The sequence below is a fragment of the Paroedura picta genome, chromosome 3, assembly GCF_049243985.1.
Source record: "Paroedura picta isolate Pp20150507F chromosome 3, Ppicta_v3.0, whole genome shotgun sequence".
Lineage (NCBI taxonomy): Eukaryota > Metazoa > Chordata > Lepidosauria > Squamata > Gekkonidae > Paroedura > Paroedura picta.
In genome coordinates, this window is record NC_135371.1 from 173407393 (window position 1) to 173426460 (window position 19068).

Here is a 19068-nt window from a genome sequence, read left to right on the forward strand (position 1 = left end):
CACCCCCTGCTCAGTGCAGGATCAGCCTCCAGCATCCAGGAGAAGGATCTGTCCAGCTACTGCTGGAAGACAGTCAGTGAGGGGGAGCTCCCCACCTCCTGAGGCAGCCCATCCCACTGCTGAACTAGACTCCTAGAATCCTAGAGTGGGAAGGGGCCATAGATGCCATCTAGTCCCACCCCATGCTCAGTGCAGGATCAACCTCAAGCATTCAGGATAAGTATCTGTCCAGCCGCTGCTTGAGGGGGAGCTCCCCACCTCCTCACACTGTTGATTCCACTGCTGAACTGGACTCACAGAATCCTAGAGTGGGAAGGGGCCATGCAAGCCATCTAGTCCACACCCCCTGCTCAAGGCAGGATCAGACTTTTAAAAACCACACCTGATTGTAAATTTGGCACCTATGATCCTTAAGGATGTTTTGAACTCTATTTGGCTACCTCAGATGTCATCTTAGGTTTAATTTGCTTTCTCTGTATTTCAGATTTTATGCATGTCTCCGACTTTTCATTTATAAGGAATATATGTTCTTTTCAAACACGACTGCACATCCATCTGTTTGATTCAGGGGTGGGCTGTTTTCTTGTAGCAGTTTGCCAGTTTAGATAACTATTATCTCTCGTAGCCAGAATAAGACCTTATTCAATTCCAACTACGGGTAGGGCAAAAATCGAGTTGCAGGCACTTCAGACAGAAAAATTCAGATGTTGCAAGATACCTGCTTCTTTCTAGAAGAGTGTGTTAAGAATCCACACCCACACATAAATTTGGAATATGAAAACCACCATTCTGTCACCAAAGGCCAACATCCCCGTTCACTTCATCCAAGTTTGCTCCAAATCAATGCTGATATGGAAAAGAGTCCATTAAGGACTAACCAAATTTTAAGCTTCAGTGAGTCACTGAATCCGAAAATGTGAGCAGCGACTCACAGAAGCTCTTCCCTCCAATGGATTGGGTTAGTCTTCTAGGTGCCGCTGGACTCCCTTGCTAAACATCCGGAAGCAGTTCCTGACAGTCAGAGTGGTTCCTCAGTGGAAAAGGCTTCCTCAGGAGGTGGTGGGTTCTCCATCTTTGGAAGTTTTTAAGCAGAGGCTGGAGAGCCATCTGACAGAAATGCTCATTCTGTGAACGTAGCCAGATGGTGAGTGGGTGGGCAGAAAGGATGGTGTTGGTGCTTGGCGTGCCCACTGGTTTTTAAGGGTTTTGGCGGGGCATCATCTGGGCAAGAAATTGGGGTCATTGTGAGTGGGAGCAGGTAGTTGTGAATTTCTGCAGGGGGGTTGGACTAGATGACCCTGGAGGTCCCTTCTAACTCCATGATTCTATGAGGTAGGGATGCTCTTGTCTTCTTGTTGCTTGGGGGGCCACAGTGGGAGGGCCTCTAGAGTTCTGGCTCCACTGGTGGGCCTCCTGATGGCCCCTGGTTTTTGGTCACTGAATGTTGGACTGGAGGGGCCACTGGCCTGATCCATCATGGCTTCTCTTATGTTCTTATGTCTGGGGCAGAGATGCTCTGTCTCCTTGGTGCTTGGGGGGCCATGGCGGGAGGCCTTCTGGAGTTCAGGCCCTGCTGGGGACCTCCTGATGGTCGCTGGGTTTTGGCCACTGTGGGACACAGAGAGCTGGGCTGGATGGGCGACTGGCCTGACCCAACATGGCTTCTCTTCAGGTCTTAGAAGGCTGAGAGAGCCCTGATGTTACTGCTTAATCAGAACAGCTCTACCAGGGCTGTGACTACCCCAAGATCACCCAGCTGGCTGCATGTAGGGGGGCGCGGAATCCAACCCGGCTCGCCAGATTAGAAGTCCGCACTCCTGACCACGACCCCGAGCTGTCCCGTGGGCACCTCCCTGGGGACTCCTGTCCTACTCCATCAGGGCCATTCTGAAGACCGTCTCTCACCGCTCTCCATCTGCAGCGGCTGCAGCGGGCAGTTCCCTTCCCCTAAGGAGAGGGAGGAAAGTACAGCCACGCTGTCGAGGGCCCCTCCGGCGTAGAGTGCCAGCCGATCCATCAAGCGCTTCCGTGCCGGGTTGATGATGATCTGAGGGGCAGCATCGCCTGCAGAGAAAGCAGCAGCTCTGAGCGACCGAGCAAGGCAGACGGCACAGAATCGTCCGAGCAGAACAGGGAATCACGGGCTGGGTAGAATCACTGGCCTTGGAAAGAAGCATTCTGGGTAGCCGTGCTTTTACAGGCTCACGACTGAACGGCCCAGGCCGCACGAAGCACATCAGGCCTCGGACGCTCAGCTAAGGGTCTGGCTGCTTTTGGGGCAGGAGACCACCAAAGAAGTCCAGGGCTGTAACACGGGGGGAGGCAGTGACCAAGCACCGCAGAACATCTCTAGTATTTGGGTGGGGGACCCCCAAGGAAGTCCAGGGTTGCTACGCAAACACACACACACACAAAGCAGAAGCAAGCACCCCCTATTGTAGGCATGTTTTTAACAAGCTTCATTCTTGCTGAAGAAGAAGAAGAATTGGTTCTTATATGCCACTTTTCTTTACCCGAAGGAGGCTCACAGTCGCCTTCCCTTTCCTCTCCCCACAACAGGCACCCTGTGAGGGAGGAGAGGCTGAGAGAGCCCTGAGATTACTGGAAGAAGAGTTGGTTCTTATATGCCGCTTTTCTCTACCCAAAGGAAGCTCAACGTGACTTACATTCACCTCCCCTTTCCTCTCCCCACAACAGACACCCTGTGAGGTGGGTGAGGCTGAGAGAGCCCTGATATTCCTGCTCGGTCAGAACAGTTTTATCAGTGCTGTGACAAGCCCAAGGTCACCCAGCTGGCTGCATGTGGGGGAGCGCAGAATCGAACCCGGCATGCCAGATTAGAAACTCGCACTCCTAACCACTACACCAAACTGGCTGTGTGTGCCCACGCTCCCTGCCTCCAGGCTGATCGGCCAAAGCAATTTCGGACATTCTTAAATGTCTCAGTGCTGTCCAATGGGCTGTCAGCAGAGGTTAACATCTGTTCCTTTTTCTGCGGCATTCCGCAGAATGTAGCAGCCTCAGAGATTCCACGGGGCCACTGGGCGAGGCTCGGCTGAGCTGGTGAATGGATCACGGCTGTGATGGCGTCTCGTTCCCTCGCTGGAATGTCGTAGCCCTGGGGGATTAACGGTTTGCTTGGACCAGGCTTGCTCAGCCAGGGTTTTGTGAAACCCTGGGGTTGCTTGACGGCCCTGGAAGGGTTTCCTGAATGGGTGGGAGTGAATTAATTGTATATAAATGTTTTAGAATTGATAAACGTTTATTGGGTGATATGACCATATAGGGTCAGCTCTAGCCGCTACTCCGGGCTGTCTCGCTGATGCAGGGGCAATCCCAGGCGGGCAAAGGAACAGCCCAGCCTGGTTTCTTGATGATGGGCGGCACGGATTCTGGCATCATTTTGTATCCGTACGGTTAAGGCCGGGGCAGAGTCCCAGGGGAGGGGTTCTCCAGCTGGTTCCCAAATTCGTCTCGGCCCCAGCTCTCATTACATTAGATTAGATCGAGGGCCCCATCCTGAACAAGGAGGGATTGCGAGAGATTATGGTCGCCATTCTGATTTTATGGTCGCCATTCTGATTTTGACGGGGATTTTATTGGGGTTTAGAATTTTATGTGTAAACCGCTGCGAGGCTACGGCAAGCAGCGGTATAGAAATCGAATAAATAAATGTTATTTATATTATATTTATATTATATTTATATTATATTATATTTATATTATATTTATATTTATATTTATATTTATATTTATATTATATTTATATTATATTTATATTATATTATATTTATATTATATTTATATTATATTATATTATATTATATTATATTATATTATATTATATTATATTATATTATATTATATTATATTATATTATATTATATTATATTATATTATATTATATTATATTATATTATATTATATTATATTATATTATATTATATTATATTATATTATATTATATTATATTATATTATATTATATTATAAGATTAGATTAGATTAGATTAGATTAGATTAGATTAGATTAGATTAGATTAGATTAGATTAGATTAGATTTCTATACCGCCCATTTCTTTGCAGCTCTGGGCGGTTTACACTGAACATTATATAACTTACATGGAAATAAATATAAATATAAATATAAATATAAATATAAATATAAATATAAATATAAATATAAATATAAATATAAATATAAATATAAATATAAATATAAATATAAATATAAATATAAATATAAATATAAATATAAATATAAATATAAATATAAATATAAATATAAATATAAATATAAATATAAATATAAATATAAATATAAATATAAATATAAATATAAATATAAATATAAATATATCCCGACTGAACAACAAAATGACCATAGCTGTAATCTGCTAATTAGCGCTGCCTCCTCTTTGTACTAATTGGTGTTAGCAAGCCTTGTGTCTTTGGGAGGGGGCTGCAGAAGCGGCAAAAGCAAGTCTCACCTGGGGGGCGGAGCACGACTCGCTCTCGGGACAGGCCTCCGTGGCTCTGCAGCTCCGAGTCCAGGCTCTCGTCGCTCTCTTCGGGCTGGTTGTGCGGCCGGGAGGGGTAGGAGCTTTCCTGGGGGGCGCGGGGGGGTCCCGGCAGCAGAAAAGGGGCGGCTGCTTCCCTGGACAAGGTCAGCTGCAGCTGCTCCAGCTCCTGGTAGACCTGCGAGGAACAGGAGTGTGGGGGGGAGAACTGAGTCCTCTGCTCGCCTGGCCTGAGACAGTGGGAGGCCACAGGGGGTCCCCAGCAGGGCCCGGGGTGGGGGTGAGGAGTACAATGAGCAGTCGAGTCACAGCCCACTTATGGCGAGCCCTCGTGGGGTTCCCAAGGCAAGAGGTGTGCAGAGGTAGCTGGCCAAGGCCTGCCTCTGCGAAGCAACCCTGGGCTTCATCAAGTGCTAACCAGGGCTAACCAGGGCGGTTAAGTGCGCTCAAGTGCTAACCAGGGCGGACCCTGCTTGGTATCTGAGATCTGACATGAACAGGCTAGCCTGTTCAAGATCGACATAAGACAGGGGGTTTGCTACGACTTGCCTCTGCATAGCAACCTTGGGCTTTCTTGAGCGTCTCCTGTCCACGTACTGACAAGGGTCAATCCTGCTTGTCTTCTGAGATCTGATGTCCTTGGGCTAGCGAAGGCCACAGAGATTCCCTGGGCTTTTTTGCTGTTGCCTGCCCCCCCCTAGGCGCCTCCCCTCTGAGTCCAGGCCAGGCCTAGCTGCAGCCCAACCCCCGGAAGTCAAGTCATGAACTAAACCGAGGTGGTTGGCCACTGCTTGACTCTCCATAGGAAACCTTCCTTGGTGGTCTTCTGTTCAAGTACTAACCAAGGCCGACTCTGCTCAGCTTCTGAGATCGGGCGCTAGATATCCATAGGTGGTCTGCCATCACCTGACTCTGTAGAACAGGGATGGCCAAAGAGCGGCTCTCCGGACATCCATGGACTACAATTCCCATGAGCCCCCATGAATTGTAGACCATGGACATCTGGAGAGCCACAGTCTGGCCATCCTTGGCTTCGTTGGGGGCCTCCCTTCTAGGTTATAATAACCAGGGTTGCACCTTGATCACAGTTCACAGCCCCCAGTCCTCACTTTAGAAACCCTTCACCCATTCCCAAATTCTAAACATTGCCAGGGACAGGGCAGATACACCACTGCAAAGAGGCCCAGGATCTGTTAAACCAGGGGTAGTCAAACTGCGGCCCTCCAGAGGTCCATGGACTACAATTCCCAGGAGCCCCTGCCAGCGAATGCTGGCAGGGGCTCCTGGGAATTGTACTCCATGGACCTCTGGAGGGCTGCAGTTTGACTACCCCTGGTTTAAACCCTTGTTGTGATCCAAGGGAGAAAATGGGTAAAGAACCCTATAGCGCCCCCATCTGTTTCAAGCAGGGAATCTTCCAGGCAGACAAACAGCTCTCAAAAGAAATCTGAGAGGAACCAAGACACTTTTGGAAACACCCCTCATTCCTGTCTGGAGGGAACCCTTTTCAAGATCGACTCAGCGTTTATAAACATCTCTTGTGGGGAGGGTTTTTTAAAAATAAAACCTCAGACGGTTGGAAAACAGATACGGCTGTGTGCAGCTGGTAGGAAATGGCTGGGCTGAGAGGAGGCAGAAGCTGTCAGAGTGCTGGTTGACGGTTAGTGCGTTTAAAGAATGCAAACACCAGTGCCCAGGGTTTTATGCAGAAGAATATGTGAATAACATGCACACGGGTGGGGGGGGGGCAGCGGAGTGGCTCAGTGGCAGAGCCTCTGCTTGGCATACAGAAGGTACCAGGTTCAATCCCCGGCATCTCCAGTTAGAAGGACCAGGTAGAGGGGATGGGAAAGGCCTTGGCCTGAGACCCTGGCTCAGTGGCAGAGCCTCTGCTTGGCAGGCAGGAGGTCCCTGGTTCAATCCCCGGCATCTCCAGTTAGGAGGACCAGGCAGGAGGGGATGGGAAAGACCTTGGCCTGAGACCCTGGCTCAGTGGCAGAGCCTCTGCTTGGCAGGCAGGAGGTCCCAGGTTCAATCCCCGGCATCTCCAGTTAGGAGGACCAGGCAGGAGGGGATGGGAAAGACCTTGGCCTGAGACCCTGGCTCAGTGGCAGAGCCTCTGCTTGGCAGGCAGGAGGTCCCAGGTTCAATCCCCGGCATCTCCAGTTAGAAGGACCAGGCAGGAGGGGATGGGAAAGACCTTGGCCTGAGACCCTGGCTCAGTGGCAGAGCCTCTGCTGGGCAGGCAGAAGGTCCCAGGTTCAATCCCCAGCATCTCCAGTTAGAAGGACCAGGCAGGAGGGGATGGGAAAGACCTTGGCCTGAGACCCTGGCTCAGTGGCAGAGCCTCTGCTGGGCAGGCAGAAGGTCCCAGGTTCAATCCCCAGCATCTCCAGTTAGAAGGACCAGGCAGGATGGGATGGGAAAGACCTTGGCCTGAGACCCTGGCTCAGTGGCAGAGCCTCTGCTTGGCAGGCAGAAGGTCCCAGGTTCAATCCCCGGCATCTTAAATGGACCAAGCAGTAAGTGATGTGAAGGACCAGCCTAAACAGCAGTAGACCCCACTGACTTGGATGGACCAAGGGCCTCATTAACTAGAAGGCAACTTCCTGCTTGTAAGAAGAGGGAATCTGGGTGTGGATCTGACACTCGCCTCCACCGTATGCCCAGCTGACATCGATGTAAGTGGAGACCGTCTGACAGAGGAGAACCAGCGGCTGGGGCCAGCCACTGGCTCCACAATGCCTCAGAAGCAGGCAGAACTTCCATCCCGCTCAGTCGGCCCAACTGCTTCCAATCTGGGGCTGCCGTCGCTTCCCCTACCTCGGCCATCGAAGGGCGTCGCTTGCCTCGGCGGTGAAGGCAACGGCAGGCCAGCCTCCCTAATGCAGCAGCCACTTGCTCCGGGCAGGGTCCGGCTCTGGGGTCCTTGTGCCTCTGGTGGAGACGGCTGCCGGGCTGCAGAGCTGGGGAGGAGGTGGACGTCGTCGCGGCAGACAGCGGGAGGGCCGTCGGCTCCTCTTCTTCGTTCGGCAGATCCTTCTGGAGGCAGAGATGTGGGAAGTAGGTCAGAAGAGCAGCAGATGGCGGGCAGGGTGAGGGCATCGGAGGGGATAAGGAGCAAGCAGCACGTGGAGAGAGGCAAGCCAGAGGAAGCAAAGGAGAGTTCCTCACCAAATACTTGCTGCGCCCATCTGGATCCGTCTCCATGGGCTGCCTTCCTGTCAAGATCTCCAGGAGTACCTTGGGTGGGGAGAGAAAGACGGGTGAAGATCAAGATGGCAGGCATCACGGGAGTGAGAAGACGGCCACTGAGCAGAGGAATTTGGCACATGAATGCAAGAAGTTCTCTTATATGGATTCAGACTGTTGGTCCTTCAAGGACAATATTGTCTGCTCAGAATAGCAGTGGATCTCCAGGGTCTCACGTCAAGGTCTTTCCCATCCCCTCCTGCCTGGTACTTTAACTGGAGATGCCGGGGATTGAACCTGGGACCTCCTGCATGCCAAGCAGAGGCTCTGCCACTGAGCCAGGGTCTCAGGCCAAGGTCTTTCCCATCCCCTCCTGCCTGGTCTTCTAACTGGAGATGCCGGGGATTGAACCTGGGACCTTCTGTCTGCCAAGCAGAGGCTCTGCCCCTGAGCCAGGGTCTCAGGCCAAGGTCTTTCCTATCCCCTCCTGCCTGGTCTTCTAACTGGAGATGCCACTGGGGATTGAACCTGGGGCCTTCTGCCTGCCAAGCAGAGGCTCTGCCACTGAGCCAGGGTCTCAGGCCAAGGCCTTTCCCATCCCCTCCTGCCTGGTCCTTCTAACTGGAGATGCCACTGGGGATTGAACCTGGGACCTTCTGCCTGCCAAGCAGAGCCTCTGCCACTGAGCCAGGGTCTCAGGCCAAGGTCCTCCCCATCCCCTCCTGCCTGCAGATGCCAGGGCTTGTACACCAAGCGTGTCACATTCCCAGTATCCAATCAGAAGCCTTTCTGTTCAAAAGCCCCACCTAACCTTGACAGCTTTCCAGAAACAGCGAGATGAAGCAACGTCTTCGTGGGCTCTGTTGGGGACCCCAGCATACGCTCAGTCAGTGACCGGCCTGTATATACTGTTACATTGTTATATGGTTACAACTATTAGTATTATTATTGTAAATGTCTTCACTTGTTTATAGACTGTTTTATGTATTGTTCTTTGCTCCTATGTAAACCGCCCTGAGCCTTCGGGGAGGGCGGTATATAAATATAATTAAAAATAAATAAATAAATAAAAAAAGTTGGAAGGGACAATCATGGCCCTGTTGCCTTTATGGGCCTTTGCCTCTCAGCGGCCGAACCAAGGCAGCTGGGGACTTATCTAGACTCCCGCCCATCCCAGTACCGGTGAAGGCACAGGAGTGTCTGCGGCAGATAACAGACACTCAGAACCCTGACTCAGCAGAAAAGTCTCCAGAGCTGCTTTGCAAACAGGCTGTTCTGTCCCAAAAAGGACTTTCCTTGGGCAAAACAGTCTCCCGCGCGGGGAGGTGGCAGTCACAGTCCTAGGAAGTTAGTTGATGGTAAACAAAGAATGGGCCTCAATCTAGCTAGCATTTTGGGGGAACAAAGGAGCAGAATTTCAGGGGGGCGGGATTTTAATCTGGCCCGGACCTCGCTAGCCCTTCATCACGTTCCTCCTAGTCTTGCCCGCTTCCAAGTGGAGGACGGAATTCAAGAAGTGCTACTGATCTACTCCCCTGGTGGAAACGGCAGCTCGGACGGTATGCTCTGTGGTATCATACTCTGCGGATGCCCCTTCCCCTCCCCTGGCTGCGTCCCCAAATCCCCTGGGCTTCCCCACCCCCAGCTCCTCCCAATTGCCGGGCCTCACCACGCCGAAGCTGAAGACGTCGATGGCCGTAGAAAGCGTCCCGGTCTGGATGTACTCAAGGGGCAGGTAGGCGAGCGTGCCCCGCACCGTCTGGGTCCGGCCCAGCGTGCTGCTATGTTGCCCGGGTTTTGGCCGGCGGCTGAACCGGGCCAGTCCGAAGTCAGCCAGCCGAGGGTTGAGCGCCTGATCCAGGAGAATGTTCGAGCTGCCGGGGGCAGAGCAGACAGAAAAGGGGTTACGGCCCGTCCCAAGGCTTCCCTTCTGGCCTTTAGGATCGGCGCTGAAGTCAAACGGCCTGTATTCAAGGATGCCCATCCGCCGCCATTTGTTGTGGCAGAAGTTCTGTCTCCTTCCACTTCCCTCTGAGGAAGTGGCTGCTTGAAGACGGCCAGTGAGGGGGAGCTCCCCACCTCCTGAGGCAGCCCATTCCATGGCTGAACTAGAATCCCAGAGTGGGAAGGGGCCATGGAGGCCATCTAGTCCCACCCCCTGCTCAGTGCTGGATCAGCCTCAAGCATCCAGGAGAAGGATCTGTCCAGCCACTGCTTGAAGACCAGGGAGGGGGAGCTCCCCACCTCCTTAGGCAGCCCCTTCCACTGCTGAACTAGATTCCTAGAATCCTAGAGTGGGAAGGGGCCATGGAGGCCATCTAGTCCCACCCCCTGCTCAGTGCAGGATCAGCCTCAAGCATCCAGGAGAAGGGTCTGTCCAGCCGCTGCTTGAAGACCGCCAGTGAGGGGGAGCTCCCCACCTCCTTAGGCAGCCCCTTCCACTGCTGAACTAGACTCCTAGAATCCTAGAGTGGGAAGGGGCCATGCAGGCCATCTAGTCCAACCCCCTGCTCAGTGCTGGATCAGCCTCCAGCATCCAGGAGAAGGGTCTGTCCAGCCGCTGCTTGAAGACGGCCAGTGAGGGGGAGCTCCCCACCTCCTTAGGCAGCCCCTTCCACTGCTGAACTAGACCCCTGGAATCCTAGAGTGGGAAGGGGCCATGCAGGCCATCTAGTCCAACCCCCTGCTCAGTGCTGGATCAGCCTCCAGCATCCAGGAGAAGGGTCTGTCCAGCCGCTGCTTGAAGACGGCCAGTGAGGGGGAGCTCCCCACCTCCTTAGGCAACCCATTGCCCTACTGAACTACGCTGATTGTGAATTTTCTCCCCCCGATATCTAGCTGGTACCATTCTACATGTTGTTTAAACCCATGACTGCACATCCTCCGCTGCCAACAGGAACCCTTCCCTGCCCTCCTCTAAGTGGACTAACTACACTCAGCAAACTTTGTCTTATATGTACAAAAACAGATTTCTAGAACATTCGACCAAGAGAACTACGTGCAGTCTTTTTTTTTTAATGTCATCGCACAAAAAAACCCCGGATTACATAAGTTCTTTTTCTTCCCCTTGAAAGTCGAGCTTTCTAGGAATTTATGACCTCATACATGATGACAAGAAGAGTTTTTCGCCTGCTCAGTTACCAGCCCCCCCATAAGCTTTTTGGGCTCCTCACATTTTTCAGGCTGTGACCCCCCCTTGAAATGTGCCAGGATTCCCCTGGGGGTCCCATGTGGCCCCTGTTGAGAACGGCCGCGTCAAAACACTAAAAAAGCCCTCGCAGTATAAACCCGGCTCATATTAATCATCTAGTACAGGGGTAGTCAACCTGTGGTCCTCCAGATGTCCATGGACTACAATTACCATGAGCTGGCAGGGACTCATGGGAATTGTAGTGCATGGACATCTGGAGGACCACAGGTTGACTACCCCTGATCTAGTGATTACAGTTATTCACAGGAGAATTGTGCATCTGTATTCACTATGCAACAGGGGGGGGGACCCCCGCTCTCACCTCTTGACATCTCCATGGATGAGGCTGGGGGAGTCGCTGTGCAGGAACTGAATGGCTCTGGCCGTCCCCATGGCCACGTTGAGGCGCTGGGCCCAGGAGAGGCAGAGGCCGGCCTGAGAGGCAAAACGAAACAGGCCAGTTACACGGCGAGGTGCTGAGCGTCTCGCTTTTCTCAAGAGCACGGAGTGGGAAGAGGTACCTGCCCGTGCACGTGGTCCTCCAGGGAGCCCTTGGGGAGGAAGACGTAGACCAGGCAGAAGTTGCCTTCTTCGGCACAGTAACCCGCAAACTCCACGATGTTGGGGTGCCGGAACCTGGGGGGGGGGGAAGGACAGGCGGGGGTCAGGGGCGGCCAGGAAGCAGGAGGCCTTGTGCTGCCTAGTGCCCCTATTAAGCGTGACCCACCAGCAGGCCCTGTAAAGTCCGGGCAGCGGCCAGAGGCAGCGTGCTGCATGATTACGGAGGAGGCCAACGGGCCTGGAAACGACATGCCAGATCTGCAGGGAATGCTGGCCGGCCAGGCCGTTTTAAAGGCTGGCTGCGAGGGAAGCTGGGAGGAGGGGAGACCGCAGGAGTCTCCAAAAGAGCTAGCGGGGGGACGGGGGGGGGGACAGAGGAGACTGTCACCTTCCTGAGGAGACTGTTCCAAGAATTGTGGGGCTGCCACAGAAAAGGCCCTCTCTCTCGTGCGCTTCTTTGCTTCAGTGGGAGGGTCCGGAAGGCCTTTCTTGTGGTCTTAATTCCAAAGTATGCGAGAGGATGGTCCCTCTTCAGACGCCCCGGTCCCAAGCCAAGCCAAGCTTTACGGTTCTTACCGGGAGAGTTTCTCCACCTCCGTGACGAAGCTGTTCTGAATCACTGCCCAGTCCAGTTCTGCTTTCTGTCCGATCAAAGGAGACAGAGGGAGGCTGTCAGTTGAGCTGACGGGGGGGGGGGAGGCATTTCCCATCATCCAAATGTACGGGGCTGGGACTGGGAAGGGACGGAGCACTTGGGAACAGCCAGGACTGAAAGTCGGACACAGACATGAAGCTGCCGGACACTGAATCAGGCCAGTGGCCCTTTGAGGTCCGTATCAACCGCTCAGGCTGGCAGCTGCTCTCCAGAGTGAACAGGCAGTCAGTAACAGTGAGATGGAGCAGAGAAGTTTTGGCTTCGAGTTCCCGCTACTATACTCCGGAGGGAACACGGACCATGCACTAAGCCAACGGAAGATGGAAAGCCAGCTACGTCACTAAATAATGGAGACGTGAAATAACACGTTAAAAACAAAAACTCCTTCTTCTTCTTCTTCTTCTTCTTCTTCTTCTTCTTCTTCTTCTTCTTCTTCTTCTTCTTCTTCTTCTTCTTCTTCTTCTTCTTCTTCTTCTTCTTCTTCTTCTTCTTCTTCTTCTTCTTCTTCTTCTTCTTCTTCTTCTTCTTCTTCTTCTTCTTCTTCTTCTTCTTCTTCTTCTTCTTCTTCTTCTTCTTCTTCTTCTTCTTCTTCTTCTTCTTCTTCTTCTTCTTCTTCTTCTTCTTCTTCTTCTTCTTCTTCTTCTTCTTCTTCTTCTTCTTCTTCTTCTTCTTCTTCTTCTTCTTCTTCTTCTTCTTCTTCTTCTTCTTCTTCTTCTTCTTCTTCTTCTTCTTCTTCTTCTTCTTCTTCTTCTTCAGGTTGCATTTGCCTGGCAAACTGCGTTCACAGATATCCTTCTCTTGTTTACGTTATCTGTCGTGTACATATTTATTGGCTTATTAAACCCTCTGCTGACAGTTTATATCGGTCTCTGCTACGGGTGGCCACATGGTGGCTCTCCAGATGTCCACGGACTACAATTGCCATGAGCCCCTGCTCGCAGGGGCTCATGGCAATTGTAGTCCGTGGACATCTGGAGAGCCACCATGTGGCCACCCCTGGTCTCGCAGTTTTGTTCAGACGTATATTCGTATTGCGAGATACACTGGGTTGTTGTCGACAATTTTTAGTTTGGTAGCTGGATTGGCACGGAACTTTCCGTTTCTATTGTGGCAAAACTCTGGCCGCTGAAGCGGACGCTTGGCCTCGCCCTGCTATCCAGAGGCCTGTCAACCACAGCGACCAAGAACAGGATCCGTACCCGTGCAAGGCACGTCCCGTCCCCCCTGCCACCGAGCTCCGATCCTCCTTCCTCCCAGAGGTCAGCCGGGAGAAGGACAAGAAAGACGCCGAAAAGGCAGATGGGATTTGAGCTACAAGCCGGCAGCCCGTCCCCCGCCCTAACCCCCTGGATTATACCTCCTTGAGCCGTTTGACAGCGTAATCCGTGTTGCGGAGCCGGGCCCGGTAGACACAACCGAAGCCGCCTTCGCCGATTTTCAGGTGCTCAGAGAAGTTGTCCGTGGCCACAAGCAGTTCCTGCAGAGGCCAGGAGAAGGGGCAGGTCGGGGAGACGGAGTCACCGGCCTGGGTGGAGAAGGGAGAGGTGAAGCCAGAATCAGTCTGAGTTCCACCTCAGTGGAACCGAGCTGCCACGCAAACTGGGGCAAGAATGTCCTCGCTTAGTGCTTCTGGCATTTTTGAAAGAATGCCGCCCCCCCCCCTCGCCCACTTGCTGGTTCCAAGCTCTTCCTGCAAGGAGAAAGTTCATGGGAGCTCTGCCCAGGAGTCTTCCATGAGCAACATACCGGGAAATGGCCGGAGAGCCACAGTATTCTCTGGGGGTAAAAGGGCAACCCCACCAAGGAGTCTCTGGATGTTCTTCATACATAAAGCACCAAATACTACCTAGGGGAGGAGATGGGCACTTCCTTTAGCTTTGCAAGGGGCACGGGTTGGAATCCTGACACACCATGGGCTCCCTCAGGAGGCGGAGCCAGGAACAAAATGGCTTCCACGGTGTACCTTCAGTCGCACAGCGTAGCACCTTGTGGTGGTGTGGTGGCCATGACTGTCAAAGTTTTTAAATATCTGCACAGCCAATCAGGCCTCTAATGGCCACTTTTGCCTTGCTGGCCTGACCCAGCAGGGCTCTTCTGATTTTGTTCTCAGGAGAAGACCTCGGCCCCTCTGCCCTCTTGGCCCTGCAGAGGAACTGGCTGGCCCCTGGGTGAGACGGGAGGCTGGACTGGAGGGACCCTCCCTGGCCTGACCCAGCAGAGCTCTTCTGAGGTCCTTATCAGGGGAAGGCCTCGGCCTCTCTGCCCTATGGCTGGCCCTGCAGAGGAACTGGCTGGCCCCTGGGTGAGACGGGAGGCTGGACTGGAGGGACCCTCCCTGGCCTGACCCAGCAGGGCTCTTCTGAGGTCCTTATCAGGGGAAGGCCTCGGCCTCTCTGCCCTGTGGCTGGCCCTGCAGAGGAACTGGCTGGCCCCTGGGTGAGACGGGAGGCTGGACTGGAGGGACCCTTCCTGGCCTGACCCAGCAGGGCTCTTCTGAGGTCCTTATCAGGGGAAGGCCTCGGCCTCTCTGCCCTGTGGCTGGCCCTGCAGAGGAACTGGCTGGCCCCTGGGTGAGACGGGAGGCTGGACTGGAGGGACCCTCCCTGGCCTGACCCAGCAGGGCTCTTCTGAGGGTCTTCTCAGTGGATGGCCTCGGCCTCTCTGCCCTGTGGCTGGCCCTACAGAGGAACTGGCTGGCCCCTGGGTGAGACGGGAGGCTGGACTGGAGGGACCCTCCCTGGCCTGACCCAGCAGGGCTCTTCTGAGGGTCTTCTCAGGGGAAGGCCTCGGCCTCCCTGCCCTGTGGCTGGCCCTGCAGAGGGACTGGCTGGCCCCTGGGTGAGATGGGAGGCTGGACTGGAGGGACCCTCCCTGGTCTGACCCAGAGGGCTCTTCTGAGGGTCTCTCTGCCCTGTTGCTGGCTCTTCAGAGGAACTCTTTGGCCACTTGGGTGACACTAGATGCTGGACTCGATGGACCACTGCTCTAATTTAGCAGGGCTTCTCCAATGTTCTTGTGAAGGCCTCGGCCTCTCTGCCCTGTTGTTGGCCCTCCAAATGATCCCATTCTTACGTTCTAAAGGTTCTCATGGAGACCACAGTTGAACCAGGGACTCGCTGGCTCACCCCAGACTGTGCACAGTGAACTTGGGAAACATTCCTAGTCAGAAGCAGCAGGAACTGAGAAAACAGGACTGCTAAATGGGGAAGTATGTGAAGGAACAGCGATTCTCCGAAGATTGAGAGAAGAGGAAACTTCATCAAGAGTTATCAAGATCAGCCAAAATAGAGGAAACAGTGAGACAGAAAATAGCTGGGTCTTGGAAAAACTAGGCTTCCGGTGCTTAGAAAGTCTTTTTGGGCTGAAAACAGAACAGTGACAGGAAGAGCTCAGCCAAAGTGCCAGCAAAGCTCCAAAATCAATACAAAACGGATGACGGCCCAGAGAGGCGGAGGAAGAACCTTTTCAAGCAGAGCAGAGAGACAAATAATCGCAGGGAGCAGCAGGAGAACCGTTTTAACAAATGGCAGACCAGAAAGTGCACTTATGGGAGTGGCATCAAATTGCAACCAGCTTCTGGCCACCCCAGCAAGGGGCTTTCCAGGCCAGGGACAAGCAGAGGTGGTGAGGTGGTCTGCCCTTGCCTTCCTCTGCAGAGCCTTCCTTGGTGGTCTCCCCTCCAAGTACTGACCCTGCTGAGCTTCCAACTTCTGGCCACCCCAGCAAGGGGCTTTCCAGGCAAGGGAGAAGGTGGTTTGCTATTACCTTCCTCTGCAGAGCCTTCCTTGGGGGTCTCGCATCCAAGACTTATGGTGACCCCAGCAAGGGGCTTCCAAGACTAGCAAGAAGCAGTGCTCTCCCGTCCAAGTAACGACCCTGCTTAGCTTACAGTGCATATCAAACCAAGCGAGGAACTTTCCAGGCAAGGGAGATGCAGAGGTGGGTCTGCCCTTGCCTTTCTCTGCAGAGCCTTCCTTGGTGGCCTCTCATCCAAGTACTCTCCCTGCTTAGCTTCTGACATCGGGCTCTTCCGGACCATTCTACATTCCCACTAGGCCTGTACCTGTTCTTCTTTCAGGTGGGCAGGAGGAGGTAAAGGTGAGCTGCTTCGGCCATCACTGCTGAGGCGGCTGCTACGTGAGGGGTCCGGCAGAGATTGTGACGGGCAGGGGGATTCTGTAGGTGAGGTCAAGGAACAGGAGTGTCATTACGGTGAAAGTAGCCAAACAAACATTTCAGTACGGGGTGCCAAGGGACGGTGGCACCTCCAGGAGAGCAGGGAAGGGTTTTCTGATACAATGGATAAGAATTACAGTTTTTTTTCCTTCTTCTTCTTCTTTCCATCCCAGGTTGCAGAAGTGCCACAGTTGATTTTCATGCAGGGGACAGATTTGGCTAATTAAAAAAATTGCGTGACCTAATAATTTCTGCAGATATTCTGTGCGTAGCTCGAATAAAAACCGTAATTCAGGAGGACAGGAAAGCATGTGTATCCATTTAAAAGTTATATACTTCCTTTCCAAAACAAATAACTCAAGGGAGTGCAGGTCAATGAAAGGTTGAAATCAAAGGTAACAGCAATTAAATTGCTTGCATGTTTGCTCGGACAAACATAATAAAATGCAACTGCAAAGGGTTTACTCAAGAAAGGAAGGGCTTAAAAGCCGGAGCGCAACCACCCCCTGCAAAGATTCACACAGAACCCGCAGACTTAGGGTTAGGGGGAACTGTGCAGACTTGGGGCTCAATTCAAAGATCACATCTTTCTAACACACACGGATGTCAACCTCCAAGGGATGAATAGACTACAATAAAAGTAAAGCAATCAACTGATGAAAGAAGATAATTTCTCTCTGTTTTTTCCTTATTTCCAATTTATTTGTAGTCTTCACCAAAGCGCTGTCCAGTAACAACCGCTTTCAAAGTATTTTCCTCAGTCCTCAGTGGCAAAGACATCGCAAGGATTCTAATGGACCCTCGAGGACATTTTAAACAGTAAACACCAATTTTCTTAAAAGCAGTGTCATAGAAGACACCTACAGACCATTGGTGGCACTCATGCAAAATTCTGTATCTTTCGAAGAAGAGTTGATTCTTAGATGTTGCTTTTCTCAAAGTGGCTTACAGTCGCCTTCCCTTTCCTCTCTCCACAACAGACACCCTGTGAGGGAGGGGAGGCTGAGAGAGCCCTGAGATTAATGAAGGAGAAGAAGAGTTGGTTCTTATATGCTGCTTTTCTCTACCCAAAGGAATCTCAAATTGGGTTCCAATCACCTTTCTGTTCCTCTCCCCACAACAGACACCCTGTGAGGGAGGGGAGGCTGGGAGAGCCCTGAGATTACTGAAGAAGAAGAAGAAGAGTTGGTTCTTATATGCTGCTTTTCTCTACCCAAAGGAATCTCAAATTGGCTTCCAATTACCTTCCCTTTCCGCTCCCCACAACAGACACCCTGTGAGGGAGGGGAGGCTGAGAGAGATCTGAAAGAACTGCTCAGTCAGAACAGCTCTATCAGTGACTACCTCAAGGTCACCCAGCAGGCTGCATGTAGAGGAGCGGGGAATCAGACCCAGTTTGCCAGATTAGTAGTCCACACTCCTAACCACTGCTCCAAGGATGGCAAGAAGCCCAAGCAGAAGCCTACAGTCCTTCCTGCTAATATACAACAGCCAAAATGTGATTCAGAGCTGCAGATGCCAGACTGAATTCTCATAGACGAGGAGGCTGAAAATGGAAATCTGTGATGCATCAGCTTCTGGTGGCAGACCTAAAGCCAGGGCAGAACCGTCAAGATTAAACTAACAGGACATACTGTTTTATTTTTTTAAATGCTTTCTGCCAGGAATTAAAGCAAAGTTATTATCCGGGCTTCTCTGAGTCATTCATGCCGTGACTGTTCCCCAAAGGGACTGCCTCCTCCTACAACAGCAACAGATGTCTCTGAGGCCAGGGGTCAGAAGCCATTATCTTCCAAACCCTTTCTGTGCTCGGGGGTCCGTGATTAAATTACGCTTTAGAAGGGAAGAAATGACATATAAAAACAGTGGGAATCTCAAGTCCTCGCTATCTATGTCTTTGGAAAAGAGAAAGAGACCAAGGAGCGCATTAAAGACTGACAACGTTTGGGGCAGGGGAGGAGTTTTTGGGAGTCCAGATGAGCATCCAATCAGGCAGTAAAACTAGGGCTCTCTCAGCCTCACCCACCTCCCAGGGTGTCTGCTGTGGGGAGAGGAAAGGGAAGGAGATTGGAAGCCGTTTTGAGACTCCTTCGGGTAGAGAAAAGCGACATAAAAGAACCAACCCTTCTTCTTCTTCAGTAATCTCAGGGCTCTCTCAGCCTCCCCTCCCTCACAGGCTGTCTGTTGTGGGGAGAGGAAAGGGGAGGTGAATGAAAGCTGCTTTGAGACTCCTTCGGGGAGAGAAAAGCAGCATATAAGTACCAACTCTTATTATTATTATTTCTACTTGCTTTGCAAAAGATTTGGTTTGTTTATTATTATTATTATTTTATTATTATTTATTTGATTTGTATGACCGCCGCTCTCGGAAACCGGCTCGCGGCGGTTCACAACATTTTAATACAGATACAATATATTAACCATTAAAATTCCCCATTAAAACCCCATTAAAACAATGACTAAGTCACAATGATGGCGATTAAAACTATTCCCGTACAGGCCCACTGGATGAGCAGAAGGGAACGGAGGATAATTGGGCATAGGATGGAACACTCTGGGGAACCAGGTCAGTCTAGTACTGGCCTCCCCCCTCCGGGGAGAGGGGTCCGATCTTAGCCCCGGGCCATCACCCGGCCTTAGACAAACGCCTTGCGGAAGAGCTCCGTTTTGCAGGCTCTGCGGAACTCGGAGAGCTCCGACAGGGCCCGCAGCTCTTCAGGGAGCTCATTCCACCAGGTAGGGGCCAGGACCGAAAAGGCCCTGGCCCTTGTCGAG

At 52.1% G+C, this 19068-nt stretch overlaps 1 protein-coding gene across 1 annotated transcript in view; it reads right to left on the reverse strand.

The window, feature by feature from the left end:
- The window catches only part of IRAK1 (interleukin 1 receptor associated kinase 1), a 30556-nt gene that overhangs the window by 1484 nt on the left and 10004 nt on the right, over positions 1 to 19068 (reverse strand). The window contains exons 5-14 of the mRNA XM_077329702.1: positions 16181 to 16293; positions 13475 to 13642; positions 12039 to 12103; positions 11423 to 11537; positions 11224 to 11336; positions 9381 to 9585; positions 7694 to 7762; positions 7343 to 7561; positions 4490 to 4697; positions 1906 to 2064 (exon numbers count right to left, since the gene is read on the reverse strand). Coding sequence (XP_077185817.1) covers positions 1906 to 2064; positions 4490 to 4697; positions 7343 to 7561; positions 7694 to 7762; positions 9381 to 9585; positions 11224 to 11336; positions 11423 to 11537; positions 12039 to 12103; positions 13475 to 13642; positions 16181 to 16293 — 1434 coding nt within the window. The remainder of the gene's footprint in view (positions 1 to 1905; positions 2065 to 4489; positions 4698 to 7342; positions 7562 to 7693; positions 7763 to 9380; positions 9586 to 11223; positions 11337 to 11422; positions 11538 to 12038; positions 12104 to 13474; positions 13643 to 16180; positions 16294 to 19068) is intronic.